Here is a 21,592-nt window from a genome sequence, read left to right on the forward strand (position 1 = left end):
AGTGGGCTTAATTGACTTGCTCAAGGTCACACAAGCTAGGCAATTATTAACTGTCTGAGATCAGATTTGAATTCAGGTCTTCCTGACTCCAGAGCCAGTGCTCTATCCACTGTACCACCAAGTCTTGGTTGTAACTTCTCTATTTTTCTTTTTTTTAAATAAGTTTTTTTTTAAATTTATTTTTATTAAAGGTATTATTTCAGTTTTACAGTGTTCCCCCCAATCTTGCTTCCCTCCTCCCCCCATGGAAAGCACTCTGTCAGTCTTTACTTTGTTTCATTGTTGTACTTTGATCCAAATTGGGTGTGATGAGAGAGAAATCATATCCTTAAAGAAGAGAAGAGAAATCTAAGAGGTAACAAGATCAGACAATAAGATATCTGTTTTTTTCCTAAATTAAAGGGAATCGTCCTTGCACTTTGTTCAAACACCACAGCTCCTTATCTGGATACAGATGGCACTCTCCTTTGCAGACAGCCCAAAATTGTTCCTGATTGTTGCACTGATGGAATGAGCATGTCCTTCAAGGTTGAACATCACTCCCATGTTGCTGTTAGGGTGTACAGTGTTTTTCTGGTTCTGCTCATCTCATTCAGCATCAGTTCATGCAAATCCCTCCAGGCTTCCCTGAAATCCCGTCCCTCCTGGTTTCTAATAGAACAATAGTGTTCCATGACATACGTATACCACAGTTTGCTAAGCCATTCCCCAAATAAAGGACATTTACTTGATTTCCAGTTCTTTGCCACCACAAGCAGGGCTGCTATAAATATTTTTGTACAAGTAATGTTTTTACCCTTTTTCCTCATCTCTTCAGGGTATAGACCCAGTAGTGGCATTGCTGGGTCAAAGGGTATGCACATTTTTGTTGCCCTTTGGGCATAGTTCCAAATAGCTCTCCAGAAAGGTTGGATGAGTTCACAGCTCCACCAACAGTGTAATAGTGTCCCAGATTTCCCACAACCCTTCCAACAATGATCATTATCCTTCCTGGTCATATTGGCCAATCTGAGAGGTGTGAGGTGCTACCTCAGAGAAGCTTTAATTTGCATTTCTCTAATAATTAATGATTTAGAGCATTCTTTTCATATGTCTATGGATTACTTTGATCTCCTCATCTGTAAATTGCCTTTGCATATCCTTTGACCATTTGTCAATTGGAGAATGGCTTTTTGTTTTAAAGATATGACTCAATTCTCTGTATATTTTAGAAATGAGTCCTTTGTCAGAATCATTAGTTGTAAAGATGATTGTTTCCCAATTTACTACATTTCTTTTGATCTTGGTTACATTGGTTTTATCTGTGCACAAGCTTTTTAATTTAATGTAATCGAAATCATCTAATTGGTTTTTGGTGATGTTCTCCAACTCTTCCTTAGTCATAAACTGCTCCCCTTTCCATAGATCTGACAGGTAGACTGGTCCTTGATCTTCTAATTTGCTTATAATATTTTTTTTATGTCTATGTCCTGTAACCATTTGAATCTTATCTTGGTAAAGGGTGTGAGGTATTGGTCTAATCTAAGTTTCTTCCATACTAACTTCCAATTATCCCAGCAATTTTTGTCAAAGAGGGAGTTTTTATCCCAATGGCCGGACTGTTTGGGTTTATCAAACAGCAGATTACTATAATCATCTCCTGCTTCTACACCTAGTCTATTCCACTGGTCTACCACTCTATTTCTTAGCCAATACCAAACAGTTTTTGATGACTGATGCTTTATAATATAATTTTAGATCAGGTAGGGCTAAGCCACCTTCTTTTGCACTTTTTTTCATTAAGCTCCTGGCAATTCTTGACTTTATTTCTCCATATGAATTTACTTACAATTTTTTCTAACTTGTTATTTTTTGGAATTTTGATTGGTAGGGCACTAAACAGATAGTTTAGTTTTGGTAGAATTGTCATTTTATTATATTAGCTCTCCCTATCCATGAGCAGTTGATATTTTCCCAGTTATTTAAATCTGATTTAATTTGTGTGAGAAGTGTTTTATAATTGTTTTCAAAAAGATTCTGAGTCTGTCTTGGCAAATAGACTCCTAAATATTTTATATTGTCTGAGATTACTTTGAATGGGATTTCTCTTTCTAGCTCTTCTTGCTGTTTCTTGCTAGACATATATAGAAATTTGAGGATTTATGAGGGTTTATTTTATAACCTTCAATTTTGCTAAAATTGCTAATTGTTTCCAGTAGTTTTATGGATGATTTCTTGGGATTCTCTAGGTAGACCATCATATCATCTGCAGAGTGAGTGTTTTGTCTCTTCCTTCCCAATTCTAATTCCTTCAATTTCTTTTTCTTCTCTAATTGCTGATGCTAACATTTCTAATACAATATTGAATAGTAGAGGTGGTAATGGGCACCCTTGTTTCACCCCTGATCTTATGGGGAATGCCTCTAGCCTCTCCCCATTTAATATAATGCTTGTTGATGGTTTCAAATTGATACTGCTAATTATTTTAAGGAACAATCCATTTATTCCTAAACTCTCTAGTGTTTTTAATAGGAATGGATACTGTATTTTGTCAAAAGCTTTTTCAGCATCTATTGATATGATCATATGATTTCTGATAGGTTTGTTGTTGATATAATTGAGTATACTAACAGTTTTCCTAATATTGAACCAACCGTGCATTCCTGGAATAAATCCTACTTGATCATAATGTATTATCCTAGTGATGACTTGTTGTAATCGATTTGCCAAGATTTTATTTAGGATTTTTGCATCTATATTCATCAGGGAAATAGGTCTATAATTTTCTTTCTCTGTTTTAACTCTTCCTGGTTTAGGTAACAGTAGCATATTGGTTTCATAAATAAGTTTTATTAAAGTTTTTTTTTACCACCACTCAGGATAGGTTCCCCAGTATCCTCACTTTCCCTCTCTCAAAGACTCATCTCCAACAAATAATATTCTTTGAAGTTTTAATATCAATTTTATTTTATTTTATTTTCTATTATAATTATGACTCCAACTTCTCAATTTTCTACTTTCTTACTTATTGATTAAGCCAGAAAAAAATTTTACAAATATGAAATCAGGCAAAACATTCCTGAATTTTCCTTGTTCTAGAGAAAAAATATGTTTCAGTGTACATTTTGAGTTCATTATTTCTATATGTAGAGGTAGTATTTTTAATCATGAGTTCCTTGGAACTGTTTATTTAACAGTTGATTATTTTTTATTTTACCATTTTTATGTAAATTATTCTCCTAATTCTGCTCCCTTCACTTTACATGTCTTTCCAGGTTTTCCTGAGACTATCTCCTTTCTTATAGCACAAAAGTAATTCATATCATAATATATTCTGTTCAGCCATTACTCGATTGATGGAAATTCACAATTGTGTATAATTCTTTGTAACCACAGAAAGAACTGCTATAAATATTTTTATACAAATGATGCTTTTTCCTCTTCCTATGACTTCTTTCATGGGTACACCTAGTTGTGGTATTGCTGATCAAAGCATATGCACAGTTTGCTAGCACAGTTTAAAAGATATATCAAATAGATATATAACAAGCAAACCTATTTTATCACATGGGCTCCAATATTTGTCATTTTCCTTTTCTGTCATATAAGCTAATCTGTTATATAGAAGATGGTACTTCAGCATTGTTTTAATTGCATTTATCTAATTATTAGTGATTTTTAAACATTTATATGATTATTGATAGCTCATTTCTTACTCTGAAAATTGCTTCTTTGTTATAACCTGTGATCATTTTTCAGTTGGGCGATGACTATGATTTTTTTGCAAATAAAACAAAAATGTATAAAAAAGGTTACAAGGTGGGGTGGAGCCAAGATGGCGACAAGAGAGGAAAGTCTCTTGGGTGCTCTCTCATAAAACTTCGAAACTAAGGACTTTAACTAAATTTTCAAGAGACAGAACACACAGAGGGTCCCAGGGAGGCAGCTCTCCTACTCAAGGTAACCTGGAAAAGAGCAGAAAGGCTCTGTTCCCCCCCCCCCCCCCCCCCCGCCAGAGGGGCGGCTTGCCAGAGCAAAAGAATTTCAGCCTCCCAGAGGCAGCCCCAGGGTGCTGGGAGCTGTGGCTCACAGCAGCCAGGGAGTTCCCTGAGCTATGCCCCCAGGGAGCACTGGGCACAAATTGGGGGAGCAGCAGCAGGGGGAACCTCTGCCAAAGTAAGCACGTGAAGCCCAGCCCTCAGGGCACACAGCTAGCAGGGAGCAGCAGCATGGCCAAGGAAGACCAGGAAACAGAAGCGGGCAGAGCTAGTAAGCAGGAACCCATTGAACATAGGAAGGGGAGTGAAGAGAGAGAGAGAGACTGCAGAGCTCTGTCCTCTGCACCTGGAAGAAGAATCTGGGGCGCTGACCACATTCAGATCCTGATCACAGTCTAGCCCCCCCCCCCCAAATAGAACAGCAGGACCACCCCCCAATTCAGCCCTGTGGCAGAGGGGGGGCACATATGGACATTAACAGACCAAGAAGGAGGAGAGAGCCTCACACACTGAGTCCCTTTTGAAAGTGTCCCAAAAGCTCAGGAAGCACCCCAAAAACAGGCTTAGGCTGGGAAAATGAGCAAGCAGAGAAAAAAGAGGAACACCATTGAGAAATATTTCGCAAATGAGCCGAAGAAGGATCAAAATACTCAGTCTGAAGATGTGGAAGCACAAGCTCCTTCATCTAAAGACTCCAAGAAAAACAGAAATTGGGCTCAGGCTATGACAGAGCTCAAAAAAGACTTTGAAAATCAAATGAGGGAGTTAGAAGAAAAACTGGGGAAAAAAATGAGAGAGATACAGGAAAAACATGAAAATGAAGTCAGCAGCCTAGTCAAGGAAATCCAAAAAAATGCTGAAGAAAATAGCATGCTAAAAACCAGCTTAGGTCAAATGGATAAAACAGTTCAAAAAGTTATTGAGGAGAAGAATGCTTTATAAAGCAAAATTGGCCAGATGGAAAAAGAGATAAGAAAACTCTCTGAGGAGAACAAATCCTTCAGACAAAGAATAGAATTCAGGGAGATAGATGAATTTACCAGAAATCAGGAATCAATACTTCAAAACCAAAAAAAAAAACCAATTAGAAGAAAATGTGAAACATCTCATTGAAAAAACAACTGATATGGAAAACAGATTTAGAAAAGATAATTTAAAAATTATTGGAATGCCTGAAAGTCATGATCAGGAAAAGAGCCTTGACATCATTTTTAAATAATTACTACAGGAAAATTGCCCTGATATCCTAGAAGCAGAGGGCAAAATAGAAATGGAGAGAATCCACCGATCCCCCCGAGAAAGAGATTCCCAAAAAAACCACCCCCTAGGAATATTATAGCCAAGTTCCAGAACTCCCAAGTCAAAGAGAAAATATTACAAGCAGCCAGAAGGACACATTTCAAATATCGTGGAGCTGGAGTCAGGATCACACAGGACATAGCAGCAACTACATTAAAAACTTGTAGGGCTTGGAATATAATATACCTGGAAGGCAAAAGAGCTTGGAATGCAACCAAGAATCAACTATCCAGCAAAAATTAATGTCCTCTTCCAGGGAAAAAGATGCATTTTCAATGAACCAGGGGAATTCCAAATGTTCCTGTTGGAATGGCCAGAGCTGAACAGAAAGTTTTATCTTCAAATGTAGGACTCAGGTGAAGCATAGAGATTGGAGGAGAAGGGGAAAATATGAGGGACTTAATGATGATGAACTCCATGTATTCCTGTATAGAAAAATGACACTAATAATACTCATATGAACCTTCTCAGTTAATAGAGCAGGTAGAGGGAGCTTTTATAGTTGAAGCACAGGAAAAAGCTGAATTTGAAGATAAAATATGGTGTAAAAAATTGAATCAGTAGAAAAAATGGAAATGTAATGGGGAATGAAAAAGGAGAGGGGGCATAGGCCAAGATATTTCATATAATAAGATTTTTCTTTATCACAATCAACTATTGCAATGATATGGAAGGGGTGAAGGCAAGGGGGAATGAGGGAATTCTCGCTCTCATCAGAGGTGGTTAGGAGAGGAAACAACATATATACTCAATGGGGTATAGGCATCTGGAGTAAGAAGGGGGGGACAGGGGGAAGGGGGGGTGTGAGTGATGGAGCAAAGGATGGACTATGGGATGCCTATCACACATATCACACAAGAATATCACATAACTGATCAATACATATATATTCCCTTCCACAAATATGTAATGATAGATAAGAAAAAGATTACAAACTTTCTTCCTTTACCAACAAAAGACCTTGTGAGATTGCTGACAATTATCAATTTTGATCTAACATCAAAACAAATCAGATTACAAAATTTAGCACATTTCTTTTTTTCCCAAAAGAAATCAATAAATATGCCATATAGGATTCACTATTGTCAAATTCTTTGACATAAAATTTATCATAATTATATTTTTCTTTTTAATAATATATATAAAATCATGACTGTTACAAAACTTTCAAAGGTGACTAAATTACTCTCATTTAGTGCTGAGTTTCTTTTTAAACACAAGGTGGTGACCTTTTCCTATTAAAGGCCTTCCTGCCCTCTTTTCAAAGCCTCTTGAGGGCAGGGAGTCTACATTTAACATAAATTGAATACAACCTTCAATCAATTATTAAATTACCAAAAAGTTAGCTCACAGCTGAAATCACTTCAAACTTTGCCACTTTCAAACTTTCAGATGATATAAGCAGATAGGCTCAGGTCCCAACTTCATTAATTCTTTAAAATTAGACCCTTTAAAACAATTAAATTCAAAATCCAAACTAAAAGTAGTGACATTTAACACACACACACACACACACACACACACACACACACACACACACGAATTTAGACATAGACACAACCATTTTGTATCAAATTTACTAAGATGAGATTGATACCCTGGCTGGTATCAGATCTCAGATTATAGAAATATTTTTTTCACCTCTCTATACCAGTAGAGAGATGTGAAAAAGTCCCACTGATGTTTAAATACACATGTACACACATATTTGTATTATATTTTTTTGAATGTACCAATTAAGACCAGTCAGAAAATAATTTTCAGAATCAATCAGAATTTCTTGAGGTACCTCATATATTCATTAAAATTTTGAAATAGCCAACCAATAGTTAAAATTGAATGCATTCTTAAGTAACTTTATAAAGGTCAAATCCAGTTACTCTATTACAGAGATATTATTTATTAGCACAGGCTTAATTAAAAGATGAAGTCTGAATTTCATAGTCCCAGAAAAAAAAAGTTTTCCCTTTTTTTCTTAATTCACCACAAGGTTTCCCAATCAATATGCCCATTTCCCCTTCCCCCTCCTAAGGATGAAGTTTTCTCTGCTCAGCTAATGTCTTTAGGGGCTTGGAATTAATAAACAAGTGTAGCCTAAGGATAAAAAGTTGTTATTTTCTCCTCTCTTCCCCAAACCAGGAGGAAACTGTGGGAGTCCCCTATTTTAAACAATGGAGCCAAAACAAGTTTTGGGGGAATCTACCCTTCCTGCAGTGAAGCACCCATTGCATCTGAGACATTGGTTTGAGTTTCCAAGTTCTGAAAAGAAAGATTTCCCTTCTCCCCCTCCCCTCCCCTCCCCTCCCCTCCCCTCCCCTCCCTCCTCCCTCCCTTCTCCCCCTCCCCTCCCCTCCCCTCCCTCCTCCCTCCCTTCTCCCCCTCCCCTCCCCTCCCCTCCCTCCTCCCTCCCTTCTCCCCCTCCCCTCCCCTCCCCTCCCTCCTCCCTCCCTTCTCCCCCTCCCCTCCCCTCCCTCCTCCCTCCCTTCTCCCCCTCCCCTCCCCTCCCCTCCCTCCTCCCTCCCTTCTCCCTCCCTTCTACTCCTGCAGAGGGTGGGGGTGGCAGAGAATGAGAGAGCATTTCAAAGAGAAAAAGAGAGTTCCACCTGAAGATAATTTCCAGGAGCTCAGGTGTTTTGCTTTTGTCAAATCTAATTCCTTCCAAGGTATGGAATTTCTCCCATATTTTAATTCTCTGTCAATTTATAGGTAGGCAAACAGGTCAATAGGAGATACATCCTTTCTTAATAACCCTCACTCCACCGTGAAGTATAAACCAAACTCATCTCAGAACTGCCTTTTCTCTGGTCAGTCTGAAAACAGAGCAAGCCCACACCAAGGCTACTGCGAAACACCACATGGGATCAACTTAGCTGAATCCCCACAAAACTCAACCTTTTTCCAGTTAAAAACAGAAGGAGGGCTAGAGGTCCAATAATTTTCCCTTTTTTCTAAAAATCTAGGATCTAAAAAAAGGGGGGGGTATTGCTTTTCACCTATTGGAACTGGATCCAGCTGGCTTGCCATTTATGTAGCCTCTGGCTACTTGAGTTCTGTTCTGCCTTTGAGAAGTCATTATTCAGACTGGGGAAAGCATGAGTGGAAATAAAACAAAAATTTATTTTAAAAGGTTACAAGAGGGGTGGCTAGGTGGTGTAGTGGATAAAGCATCGGCCTTGGAGTCAGGAGTACCTGGGTTCAAATCCGATCTCAGACACTTAATAATTGCCTAGCTGTGTGGCCTTGGACAAGCCACTTAACCCTGTTTGCCTCGAAAAAACCTAAAAACAACAACAAAAAAACGTTACAAGACATAGGAAGGGCAAGAGAGAAGGGGAGAGAGAGAGAGAGAGAGGGAGAGAGAGAGAGAGAGAGAGAAACAACCAAGCAGCATTGACTGGGCCACAGGTCAGAGAAGACTGCAGCCAATGACTATTTTCATAGTAAATAGCATTTTTGAAGAAAAAAAGAAAAGAGAAAAGAAAAAAATCAACATAACTGATCAAAAATGTCTATTAATATATGCAATATGCAATACATATGGACCTTTCACTTATCTAAAAGCATGGACTAGGAGTGTCTTCTCTTTTCTTCTGAAACATCTTTTTCTTTATAATATTGCTTTCTCTTTTGATTTTTTTGGTGGTTCTTTTGATGGTTTTTATTATTGTAGACATTGTGTAAAACATTTTCTTGACTGCTTACTTCACTCTGCCTATGTTCATTTGATCTATCCTTGTATGTATGTTTTCATCACAGTCATAGTTTCTTGTATCACAGCAATATTTAATTACATTCCAGTATCATGGTTAGTTTTACTATTTCTTAGTTGATAAATTTTCTTTGATTTTTACTATTGAACTTATAATATTGGACTTTTGTATCATCCAGGGGACTGAATCCAGGATTGTATATAATATTCTTTCTGGTCTTTATTTGTTGTTGTTGTTGAATCATTTTTCAGTAGTGTCTGATATTCTTATGCTGGCATACTCAAACTTCTACCTTAGGTCAACAGTGTTACCTAACTGCTCATGTATATAAATATGAACATATATTTTTAATGTAGTATATGATAAATAAATATGTGTTTTTATTTATTGTATAATACATATTATATTGGATAAAATTTGTATAATATTGTACAATAACTTGTATAATAAACAAATCTTTTATATAAGCTTTATATAAAAATTTATAATATATTATATAATTATAGAAAATGTTAGCACTGATTCAAAGACTATTATTTGAATAAATCTTCTTATTAAAATTTTTCTAAAATATTAATGCAGCCAATGAACAAAACAGTTTTATTTAATTTATTGATTGATTTGCTTCACCCATTTATAACTATATGTTATCTTAAAACAAGTTAGAGGTCTAGTGTTGAGGGAATGGGGAAGTGGAATGGCCTCTTGTCATCCCACTGTTTAGCCCTAGAGTATTGTCCTCTGAGCTTATGCATTGAGCAAATGTATTATGTTCATTCCAGTCCAAATCTACCTCCCCCCAAGTCTGTGCTCTCTGATCAGCACAGTGAAAATAAAATGGTCAGGGATTCGAATGACTGCAGAAAGCATGATGAGTTTCCTGCTTAAAATACTGGGCTTAGGTGCAGTTCATTGGTGATATGATCTTGGCTACTTGTACAGTACCTCACTTGCCACCAACTTTTGTACTATTTTGCATAATATTTCCAGATACAATACTAAACGGAAAAACAAGTTGACCAGTATGCTACTCTTTCTCAAAAAGGAGAACATGTCCACTTCTCTCACATTCTACCTATCTCTCTTTTGGCTTCTTCTCTGAATTCTCCATCTGTCATATAACCTCTAACTTTTTCCCAGTCTTTTTGAGATTATTGTGCTATACTAACTACTTTACAATATTGTGGTTTAGATAAAAGAAATTAATGAGTCTTAAAGTACTTTGTAAACATGATGTGATAAATATTAATAGCTTTAATTATCATTAAAGCAGTGAATGGCCTTTTTGACCCTTCCATATGATCATAGTAAAGTCATGTAACATTTAATTCCCCAGTTTTCTCCTCAGCAAAATGGATATGATAATACTTGCTTATTGCTGGTGAGGTACTCACTCTTTCACAGTAAGAACCTCTCTCAAATCCATTCCCAAGCAAGCTTAGACTACTTCTAGTCCTGGGGGAGCCAAATCATTAGGAAAAAAGGGTTAGAACTTTCCCCAAAATTCTGTGATTCTTTATTCCTTTTACCTTAGAGCAAATGGGAAAAAAATTCTTCTGTTTTATGTCCAAGTTCTCCCCAAGAGGAGAATAGAAAAGGATCTGTTTAACAGCAAAAATAAGACCCAGGTCAGCTCTTTATTTCCTGTACATAAAAGAAGTTATTTTTTTAAGATTTTATTTATTTTGAGTTTTACAATTCTCCCCCAATCCTATTTCCCTTTCCCCACCCCCACAGAAGGTAATTTGTCAGTATGTACATAGTTTCCATGGTACACACTGATTCAAATTGAGTGTGATGAGAGAGAAATCATATCCTTAAGGAAGAAACATAAAGTATAAGAGATAGCAAGGTCAGACAATAAGAGATCAGTTTTTTTTCCCTAAATTTAAGGCAATAGTCCTTGGTCTTTGTTCAAACTCCACGGCTCTTTATCTGGATACAGATGGTATTCTCCATTATCCCTAGTTGTTGCACTGATGGAATAAGCAAGTCCATCGAGGTTGACCAACACCCCTATGTTGCTGTTAGGGTGTACAGTGTTTTTCTGGTTCTGCTTATCTCACTCAGCATCAGGTCATGCAAATCCCTCCAGGCTTCCCTGAATTCCCATCCCTCCTGGTTTCTAATAGAACAATAGTGTTCCATGCCATATATTTACAACACTTTGCTAAGCCATTCCCCAATTGAAGGACATTTACTTAATTTCCAATTTTTTGCCACCACAAACAGTGCTGCTATGAATATTTTGGTACAAGTGATGTTTTTACCCTTTTTCATCTTCTCTTCAGGGTATAGACCCAGTAGCGGTATTGCTGGATCAAAGAGCATGCATATTTTTGTTGCCCTTTGGGTGTAGTTCCAAATTTCTCTCCATAAAGTTTGGATGAGTTCACAGCTCCACCAACAGTGTAATAGTGTCCCAGATTTCCCACAACCCACCCAACAATGATCATTATCCTTTCTGGTCATATTAGCCAATCTGAGAGGTATGAGGTGGTACCTCAGAGAAGCTTTAATTTGCATTTCTAAAAGAAGTTATTAATACAAGAAAATTTCCAAGGATATATTAACAAGAATGTAAACAAAGCTGGGATATTGATATTTAAAACATCAGGACTTAAAACTACTTTGTAGAACCGCTAAATTGGCATGTCACTTCTTCTTTGCACTGTCCAAATTATTCCTTCTAGGTTTACTACTCCTGTTAAGCTCAGCCAAGGTTTGCATTCATTGTCAATAGTCCTTTTCTTTAAAAAATTACTGGAATAGTTGCTAGAATTTCCTGTCTGAGTGAAACACAATACCTGGGAGCTCTCAAACTCTATAACGTATAAGATTATCACTGCAATTGAAAATGTCCATCTCACTATTGTCTAATTATTTACACTCAGAAATGAAATGTATAATACATGTGGACCTTTCACTTATTCAAAAGGATGGAAGAGGAGTGTCTTCTCTTTTATTCTGAGCTATATTTTTCCTTATAATATTGCTGCTTTCCTCATTTTTGGTGGTTCTTTTGGTGATTTTTATTGTTGTAGACATTGTGGATAATATTTTCTTGACTCTGTTTATTTCACTCTGCCTATGTTCATTTGATCCATCCTTGCATGTATGTATTCATCACAGTCAATGATCAGATGTAGCCAAGGGTGCAAGACCTAGGCATAGATTCTTGTAAGTCAGCATCTGTGCCTTGTTCTCACCTTTTACCATTTCTGTCAAGAAGCATCTCCCTAGTCATTTACAAGATACATTTGACTATTTGAAAAAGGACAAGATCACTAGGTGACAGAGTTAGTAGAGAACTGGAACTGGAATCAGGAAGACTAATTCAAAACTAGCCTCAGATTCAGTAGCTGAGTGACACTAATGTCATTTAATCTCTGCCTAACTCGGTATCATTATCTGTGAAATGGGAATAATGATATTACCTACTTTCCAGTGTTGTTAAGATATAATAGGATAAAAATCTTAAAACACTTTGTAAACCTTTAAACATAATAATAATAATAATAATAATAATAATAATAATAATAATAATTGTTGTTATGAATGAGTCATGGTTTAATGGTTTAATGGCTGATCTTCTCTAATATACTTTCTGTAATACAGCAACTCCCCTCTCCTAATAAGATTGAGTTTTAGCTCTGTTGTCCCAAGGCAAAAGGCCCCTCAGCACTGATTTAAATCCCTAAAAGGACCAGGGTACAATTATGTTTAGCAGCCTTGAGATGTGCTTTAATTTAACCTCCTTTATACTTAAACTGTTTTCTTCAGAGACAGAATGGCTGAGTATAGAGAGAAGATCTTTACCATCTTAGAGGCAAAATAAACTTTCCTGATGCTCTACATTTCATCTGGTTTAAAATATGTCTTTTCAGACTTCTTTGTGTTAATATAATACATCATCATTTCAAGTCAATTCAGGAAATGAAATAAAATCAGAGCTTTCTTCTCCAAGTCAAATTGTTGAGTTTTGTTGTTATTGTTTTGTTTTTAATGAGAATAGCAAATGTGATTTAGTTTTTATTGAAACAATAACTGTAATTCAAGGTATACTAAAGTAGCCTTGTATAACTGCCTGAGGTGAGATACTGGATTTGATTTGCTTAGAGGAAATCTTCTCAATCAGTTCTGAATTCAAGGATCTACCTTATATTTTATAGAAAACATTTTTTAGTCCAGAACCAAGGGCAAGAAGACAGAGCAGGGAGGGGATAATTGTGATCAACTGCTTATGCTAGTTTTGTAGAAGTATTATATTTTTTTCAGAAAACATTATGTCTATGTTGTCAATAAAATTAGTTTCTGTAATATAATTTTTACTAAATACTTTCAATTATGTTGACTACATTTAGAATACATTTACTTGCTCTCATTTTAGTCTTATATTACCAACTGCCTGTTGGAGAGATTGAACTAGATGTGCCATAGACACCTCAAACTAAACATGTCTAAAACAGAATTCATTCTCTCTACTATCCATCCCAAACTACCTTCATCTAAATTTCCCTGTTATTAATCATCTCTCCAGCTACTTTGATTCTTTTTTTTAGGTTTTTGCAAGGCAAATGGGGTTAAGTGGCTTGCCCAAGGCCACACAGCTAGGTAATTATTAAGTGTCTGATACCAGATTTGAACCCAGGTACTCCTGACTCCAAGGCCAGTGCTTTATCCGCTATGCCACCTAGCCGCCCCTACTTTGATTCTTAATGTTGATGTTTTACTAAACCTTTCACCCACTCTCACTTCAGATTTTCAATCAGTGGACAAATATGCTCTTTCTCCTTTCTCAAGACTTTAACAAAAGTTCCTATCTTTCTGATATTGATATTTGCCCTTCATTCTCAAAGAAGACCATGACATCATGGAAATGATGCCATGACAAGCACATGAATCCTATTTAAGTGAGGAGATGCTATGCTAAGTCACTGGCTTCACTTTCTTCTCCAGAGCCATCTGAGTCCAGTAGCCAGATATGAATCAGGTTGACTGTAGCCACACGGGGACCATACTAGTTTCAGCTCTTCTGCCTCTCTACTTGACTGTAGCAATACCCTCCTAATTAATGCCTCTATCTCTCCCTTTTCTTTTCAGTCCTCGACATAACTGCTGAAGTGATTGTCCTAAAGTGAAGAACTCATCATGTCATCTTTCTCCCTCTTTCTGCTTAACATACTCCAGTTGCTTCATATTCCTTCTAGGATTTAATATACACTTTTTTGTTTGTCATTCAGAATACTTTTCATCCTGGCCCCTTATTTAGAACTTTCAATTCTCCTTATATATTTTCCTTCTTCATATGCTGTTCCTCAAGCTTGTTACTCTAACTTTCTCATCTTCATGCTGTTTAATTGGCTTCCCTCTATCTGTGGAATATTCTCCCTTCTGACTTCTGTCTCTTAGAATTCCTGGCATCCTTCAAGACTTAGCGCAAGATTTTTAAAAAGTCTTTTCCATTGCCATTATGAGGGAATCCCTTCCTATCCAAGGATATGTTGGATCTGCCTCTTAGGTATCTTGTATTTCCTTATATATATATAATAACTCACACCTCAAAGACTATTTGCATAAGACTCTTCTCATTGGAGGATTTCTCTCCCAAAGCTGACAGCCAGAAGGTCAGGATCTCTTGTCTCCCAAGCTCACAACAATACAACCTCTCACACACAGCCCAGGAGCATTGAGTGTTTAATTACATCTTTACAAAGAAGAGTTTTATGCAAATGCTTTGAGACATGGGATAAATATATTCACTTTGTCTCCTCTGATGTGTGTGTTCTTTGAAGGCAATGGCAATTTTCCTTTTTCATCTCTGTATCCCCTTTGATTGGCTTAGTGCTTGACTCATAATAGGTGCTAAAAAATCTTTATGGATATATTGATTGATTGACAAAGAATATCAGGTAAATTGATTTTTTCTTTATTTCATCATTTCAGTATTCAGTGGACCTATATTTGTAGTGATGTGGATATTCCTTTGATCTATGCAGATCACAATAAGTCTTACCATGTACAAGTGCCATCCTTAGTCTCCAATAAGTTCCCCAAAAGGATTTTTTACTCAGTGGGCTCGAGGAAGTTCTGTCTGCCTATTTATTTTGTAAAGGTTCTTTAAAGCATATGAAATTTCCATTGGTTATCTTTAACTTCCACTACAAAACTAACTTGCCTCCTTGTTCAGCTGTGCATCTCTCTGATTGCATCCTTTATATGACTTCTGCATGATTCCTAAAAGGTAATGAATTAATTTGTAATCTGTTGTTGCCTAACACATATCTCTTCATTACCTTGAGGGTAGAGAAGAAATTGTAATTCTAGTAACAACCATAATACTTTCTAATGCCTATAAATCATACTAGATAAGTATTGATGACAGTGGAGCAATAGTTTGGAGCTACACAGGCAAAAGGCATAGCAGACTGCACTAAGTGTTCAGGAGCACTCGGACTGCTAGCTCATCGATTGCTGGGGAATTCATGACCACAGCTGCTCACCCTAACTACCTTCTTGTTATAATGGAACTGACAAAGGGGTTGCAGGACAAAGCATGGAAAAAGATTTCCTTTGTTTCCATATTGACTCTACTCTCTCTTTTTTGCATAGTTCCACTAGGTAAAATGTGCCCTCCATCACATTTCCCCAAAATTCCTTAATCTAAATATATATTGAAGGATTGTCATAAAATGCTTTCCCTCTTTTGACTACACACCAGGGTTAGAAATAAGTTCTTCTTTGAATTAAAAGTATTTTGTTTGTTTGTTTGTTTGTTTCAAGGAGAAGCCTGGAATCCTTGAAAGCACCAATTTCCCAAAAGCAATCCAGACTTCTCAGCTATTCCTGAGTTCTGGTTCCAGCTTATTTATGGTGTTGTCCATATTTGTAGATAAGCTTTATAGACTGTCTACTATATATGAGCTGCTATATTTCAGGCTGTAGGAATTCATCATTTATTTGGACTGCTTATGAATTTGATATGAAAAAAACCTCTATTCTGTGACACTTTGCAATTAGCTCAATGTCATCTGCAAAAAGGAACATCTAAGATATTTCACCATTGGATAGTTTAAATTCAATTATTAGAACACTTATAGGAATTTTTCATATAATAAAACAAATTTTCATTAAAGCAAGAGAAAAGATACAGCTTGTGATTCTAAAAAATGGGAGGAAGACCCCATTACAATAGAGGGAAGCCATCTGTAGAGAGAAGAAAATATTCCTTAAGTGCTTACTATATGCCAGATATTCAACTAAGTATTTTACAAATATTATCTCATTTGTTCTGTCCAACAATACAGAGAGGTAGGTACTATTATTATCACCTATTAAATTTGAGGAAGCTGAGGGAAACAGAGATTAATTAGATTGGATTAAAACTTAAATCTTCCTGACCCTAGATCCAATGTTTTATCCTCTATACCACCTACCTCATACTGACTGGCTATATGGGAAACTCAAAGTGTAATGGATAAGATCCTTGGTAAGAGTTTCCTTGATTTAGGCTATTTTAAAAAAAAAATGAAATTAAGCAGAGTTTTTCTTAATGTTGTAGATTTTTCTATTTTTGATGTGGGAAAATTATGTAGATAATATTGACAACCTGATATTGTCATGTGTTTTAAAGTACATAAAGATATATTAGGTCATTCCTACCCCTGAAAGCAGACAACGGTCACTAGATGTGACCAAGAGAAATCTTTATTTCAACCTGTCTTTGTGAAAACATAATTCTGCAAAGTCAGTTTTGGCTACAACCCTACGTTCCTTTGTCTTTGGAAAGTGCTGTATATTACTCTTCTTTATCTCACCTAATATTAATAATTAAAATTTTTGAGCAAAATTTTCTCTGTTGCTCCAATTTTAAAGGATCACAAATACTTTTGACCTCTGCACGAAAGACACCTTGTTGGGCAATTAGGTAGCGTAGTGGATAGAGCACCAGCCTTGGAGTCAGGAGGAGTTCAAATCTGACCTCAGATAACTTAATAAGTGCCTAGCTGTGTGACCTTGGGCAAGTCGCTTAATCTCATTACCTTAAATAAATAACATTTTTTTAAAAAGACACCTGGTTAGAAAAGGATTTTGAATGTTATATTTTTGAACTACTGTATTGAATGTAGATTTTTTTCTTTAGTATTCAAAAAGTTACCATAATATGACCCAAAGTTCCCTATTTCTTTGATTCAATTGTGTAACTCTGAAAAAGTAATCTGCTGTATGTCAACTCAGGAGCACTTGAATTTGGATCCCATCTTAGAAACTTAATGTGTCAAGTCACTTGAACTCTCAGCCTCAGTGTTTTTATTATAAAATGGGCATAATAGCTCTTGCTTCCTGGGTTTGTTTCTAGGATCAAATAGAATATGATATATAAGTGCTTTTTAAATATTGATCTTTACCACGAATATCCACAGTATATTTATAAATTATTCTGAGAAAATCCCACAGAGGAGTCAAATTAAGCATATGGATTAGCAGTTGATATTTTCTGTGATTCATATTTTTTGTTCTGTTTTTTTCTTAAGATTACAGACCCTTCTCTCTTTTTGACATCTTAAGAATTAATCTTTCTGTACTAGGGGCTAGGAAATCACAATTTGAGGGTAGAAGAAAGATTTTTACATTTTTATAAACTGATCCATGGACCATAATTTCAGGACTCCCATTTTTTTTGTTTGTTTTTTTGTTTTTTTTGCAAGGCAATGGGGTTAAGTGTCTTGCCCAAGGCCACACAGCTAGGTAATTATTAAGTGTCTGAGACCGGATTTGAACCCAGGTACTTCTGACTCCAGGGTTGGTGCTTTATTCACTGTGCCACCTAGCCGCCCCACTCCCATTTTTTATCTTCAAAATTTTCTTCACCTACATGAACCTCCTCTCTCAATGTTGTCTAATGCCATCTTATTTTTTTGACTAGTATCATTTCTAATTCCTCATGAAACATATTAGGAACTATTCAAATGTTGTAACTCCATGTTAATTGATGGAAGAAATAATTTTATTGTATACATTTCCTCCCCAATTTTTCATTACTTTGCTGTTTTTTTATCCAGTTTCCTCTATAAATGCCATTGAGATAAAGTGTCTCTTCATTTGAGTTCATATAAACTTTTTTGTCTCTCTTCAGTAACATAAATTATTATCTATTCAAAGTATTGAGAGTCATAATTTGTATTATGTAAGACCACATTTGACTTGCAAGATAATTCTATAATAACTGTTTATTGTTATTGGGAAAATTCTATAGCGAACACAAGATGTGATTTACCAAAACTATGACATTAAGTTGTGTGCTTTGATAACTAAGAAAATACTTTTCTTGTTTGTAGGTTTTTTAAGTACTGGGGACCAGGCAGCAAAAGGCAATTATGGATTGCTTGACCAAATCCAAGCTTTACGATGGATTGAAGAAAACATTGGATCCTTTGGAGGGGATCCAAAACGAGTTACTATCTTTGGCTCAGGAGCAGGAGCATCTTGCGTTAGCCTCTTGACCTTGTCTCACTATTCAGAAGGTAATATGATTTCCATTCTGATAAAAATAAAATAAATAAAAATAGAGATGTTTGTTTGCTTTAAGAATGATGAAGGGAATGTTCTATCTGAATTATATGATAAAGCTGTATTATTAAAAAAATTCAACAGAAACCTAGGTAGTGATCCTTGTATAAACTGTCCTCTTTCTCCTCCTCCTTCTTACCATATCCTTTCCCTGGCCAGTTTTTATTTCGCTTTTTTGATTTGTATTTGTGATTTAACAATAAATTTGGTTAGATCATTAATTTCCTTGATCAAATTCTAACTTTTCTGTGAATTTTTACTATCTATGATAATAGTAGTTATTTATGAAATCCTTATTCAGTCTTAAGTTTTATTTGTTAATGACTGTGGATGCAGAAGTAGTAAATATAAGATGGAAAAGAATATTAGAGAGTTCAATATGTAAACAATGCCATTCACATTTTACCCATTATTTTAAAAAATGACTTTCTTATTTTATCCCACAACTTAAAAATAGTGATAGATATTTTTCTTCAATATTTATAACACATCATTTTACTTAAGTTCTTAAGCATTAATTTTTAAAATATTTTTATGCATTTTGCACAGTCACATACTCATAGAATTTTAATGCTGTAAAGAACTAAAAACCTGTAATCATTTAATAATTAATAAACTTTTGCTCAATTGAATTTCTGGATTAAATTATCATCAGAACATATTACAATGTTATTTGACATATTTTATGTCATTTTTTAACCAAAATTAGAAAAAAATCATGTAGAAGATAGTAACCTTTACAAGAGGGAAAAATCTACTACTGATTCTTTAAATACACAGTAGTCAGTTTGTTTGGCAGCTTCAATCATTTGGCCTGCAACCCTGAAATTAGCAGAGAACAAAAGTTTTGAACACCCAAAATAGAAATCCCAAAGATTCTAGTCAGTTAATCAATAAACATTTATTAAGTCCCTACTGTGCATCCCAGCACTGAATATATAACGGAAACCAAAAGGTCACCACTACAATCAAGTTTCAGGTTCCATGAAGGAAACAATAAGCAAACAACTATGTTAAAACAAGATATATGCAGGATAATCATTGATGGCAAGACATGAGAATTAAATAGGAGTAGGAAAGGCTTCCTTTAACACTTAGGATTTTAGGTGGAACTTGATGGAAATCAGGAAGAAAAGATAAGGAGAAAGAGAATTCCAAGAACAGGGTACAGATAATAAAAATCACTGAAGTTAGGTAATGTAAGATATATGTAAGAAATAGCCAGGATTGCAGTATCAAAGAATCTTAGTATCCAACACTGTTACTGGAAGGCAGTGATCTCTAAATGATATTTTACTTTATTCTTTAAGCTCTATCTCCCAGTTTTAGAGGTACTTCTTAAATAAACAATTTTCAATATTTTGATAATCTGTTTTCCAAAGACATAGCAGATTCAATTCTACCGGACTAGAAAATTGGTGGGAGTGGAGGAGTTGACAAAATGACAGCTGATTTCTTGAGTTTGAAAGATGGCTTATAGTTATAAAGAAATATAAGAACCTAAATAGAACAGCATTGTTGTACAATAAATAAATGGAAATTTATAACAACAATTCTAGGTTATATGGTACCTATTAGTTTTAGTGGAAGAAGGAGACATAGTAAGGTTAAAATTTCTATCTAAAAAGGTAAAACTTATTAATTCTTTAGGCACTTAAAGAGGTAAGCTTTTTAATGTTCCTGAGGAGAAAAAAGGATTAGAAAAATTCCTTTTCTTCCTCCTTCCTCAGCGAAGCAGAATGAATGTAGCCTCACTGTGCAGCAGATGGGTGGAACCCTTCCCTTGAGAGGGTAACAAGTGAATGAGTAGATAGAACATGTGTCATGTTCAACATTTTTAATCCAACTTTTTAGGACAATTTAATGTTGACACTGTTCTTTGTTCTTTTCTTCACATTTGAAATATTCTCTGTACTTGAAAAAATTATTGTTTTTTATTATGTCAAGTTCAAATCAACTAAAAGATTTCTCTTAGTTCTGAGAAATTTCTTTCTAATGGCGTTTACACCATTCCAATTTTATTAACTATAATTTGGATAGGACTTTGCAATGCTTCAAAAGCATCTGAATCATTTTACTGAAGTCTTACACCAGGTTCTATAATGGGATCTATAGGTCACTATTTTCTCTAAGCTGCAAGTAGCACTATATTAAAGTAAATATAATAATTCACTAGTCAAAACAGAGTATGTAACATTAAGTTCCTAAATAGCTACCTAGCCAATGCAAGATAGGACCATTTAGAATTTCAGTTCTGAGTTAACCTCTGGGTCATCTTCTTTCTTTTCAAATTACATCCTACTGATTAAAATCATGTTTTTTACCTACTTGATTACTTCCATGATTTTAAAAGTTGACATAGTGCAAGCTACCAGAATCAGAGACTGAATGTTTTATTCCTCTGGTGGATCATGAGATGTCAGATTCTAAACTCAGACTAGCATTCAACTGTAAAAAAGGCAGGATAGTGAATAGAATACTCTGATTTTATAATCCAATATCTCCTGTCCTGACATATTCTAAAAATAGAGGTTTTATACTTCTAGACATCCAAGCAGTGGAATAAAAGTATCGATTTCTTTTACTCCATCAGCTCAAGCTTATTCTGAACCCCAAGCTAAATAGGGTATTTTTGACAGTTTTACAAATTCTGGACTTGGAATTGGTTTCATTTTTTTTTTTTGGAAATCATAATTCTTCAGGGGAAAAAAATCTTATTAGTTCCAATTGGAGAATAAATTAGATATGGACAAATTATTCTTTCAAATGCACATTAAATTTTTTTCATATATTTACAGTTAAGGGAGAAAATGTGAAACAAGTAATTCAAAAGTATATCAGACCAAAATACTCCCACAAATTGAGCATATTAAATTGATTTTAGCTGAACATTTTCCCTAAATTACATGGTGCCTGGTTACTCTGTGAAAGAGGTAAGCGTATAATTTTCCTTTGACCTTTAAACTAGTGAAAAGCATATTGACATGGAACAGAGAATTGGATTGCTTCTGACATTTATTTATTTGTGAGAACTTT

At 35.4% G+C, this 21,592-nt stretch overlaps 1 protein-coding gene across 2 annotated transcripts in view; it reads left to right on the top strand.

The window, feature by feature from the left end:
* The window catches only part of LOC141506660 (neuroligin-4, X-linked), a 478,208-nt gene that overhangs the window by 428,995 nt on the left and 27,621 nt on the right, over positions 1 to 21,592 (top strand). For both annotated transcript variants that reach the window (XM_074213614.1, XM_074213615.1), the window contains one exon: positions 18,325 to 18,510. In XM_074213614.1, coding sequence (XP_074069715.1) covers positions 18,325 to 18,510 — 186 coding nt within the window. The remainder of the gene's footprint in view (positions 1 to 18,324; positions 18,511 to 21,592) is intronic.

This window comes from Macrotis lagotis, chromosome 1 (genome assembly GCF_037893015.1).
Source record: "Macrotis lagotis isolate mMagLag1 chromosome 1, bilby.v1.9.chrom.fasta, whole genome shotgun sequence".
NCBI classification, from domain to species: domain Eukaryota; kingdom Metazoa; phylum Chordata; class Mammalia; order Peramelemorphia; family Peramelidae; genus Macrotis; species Macrotis lagotis.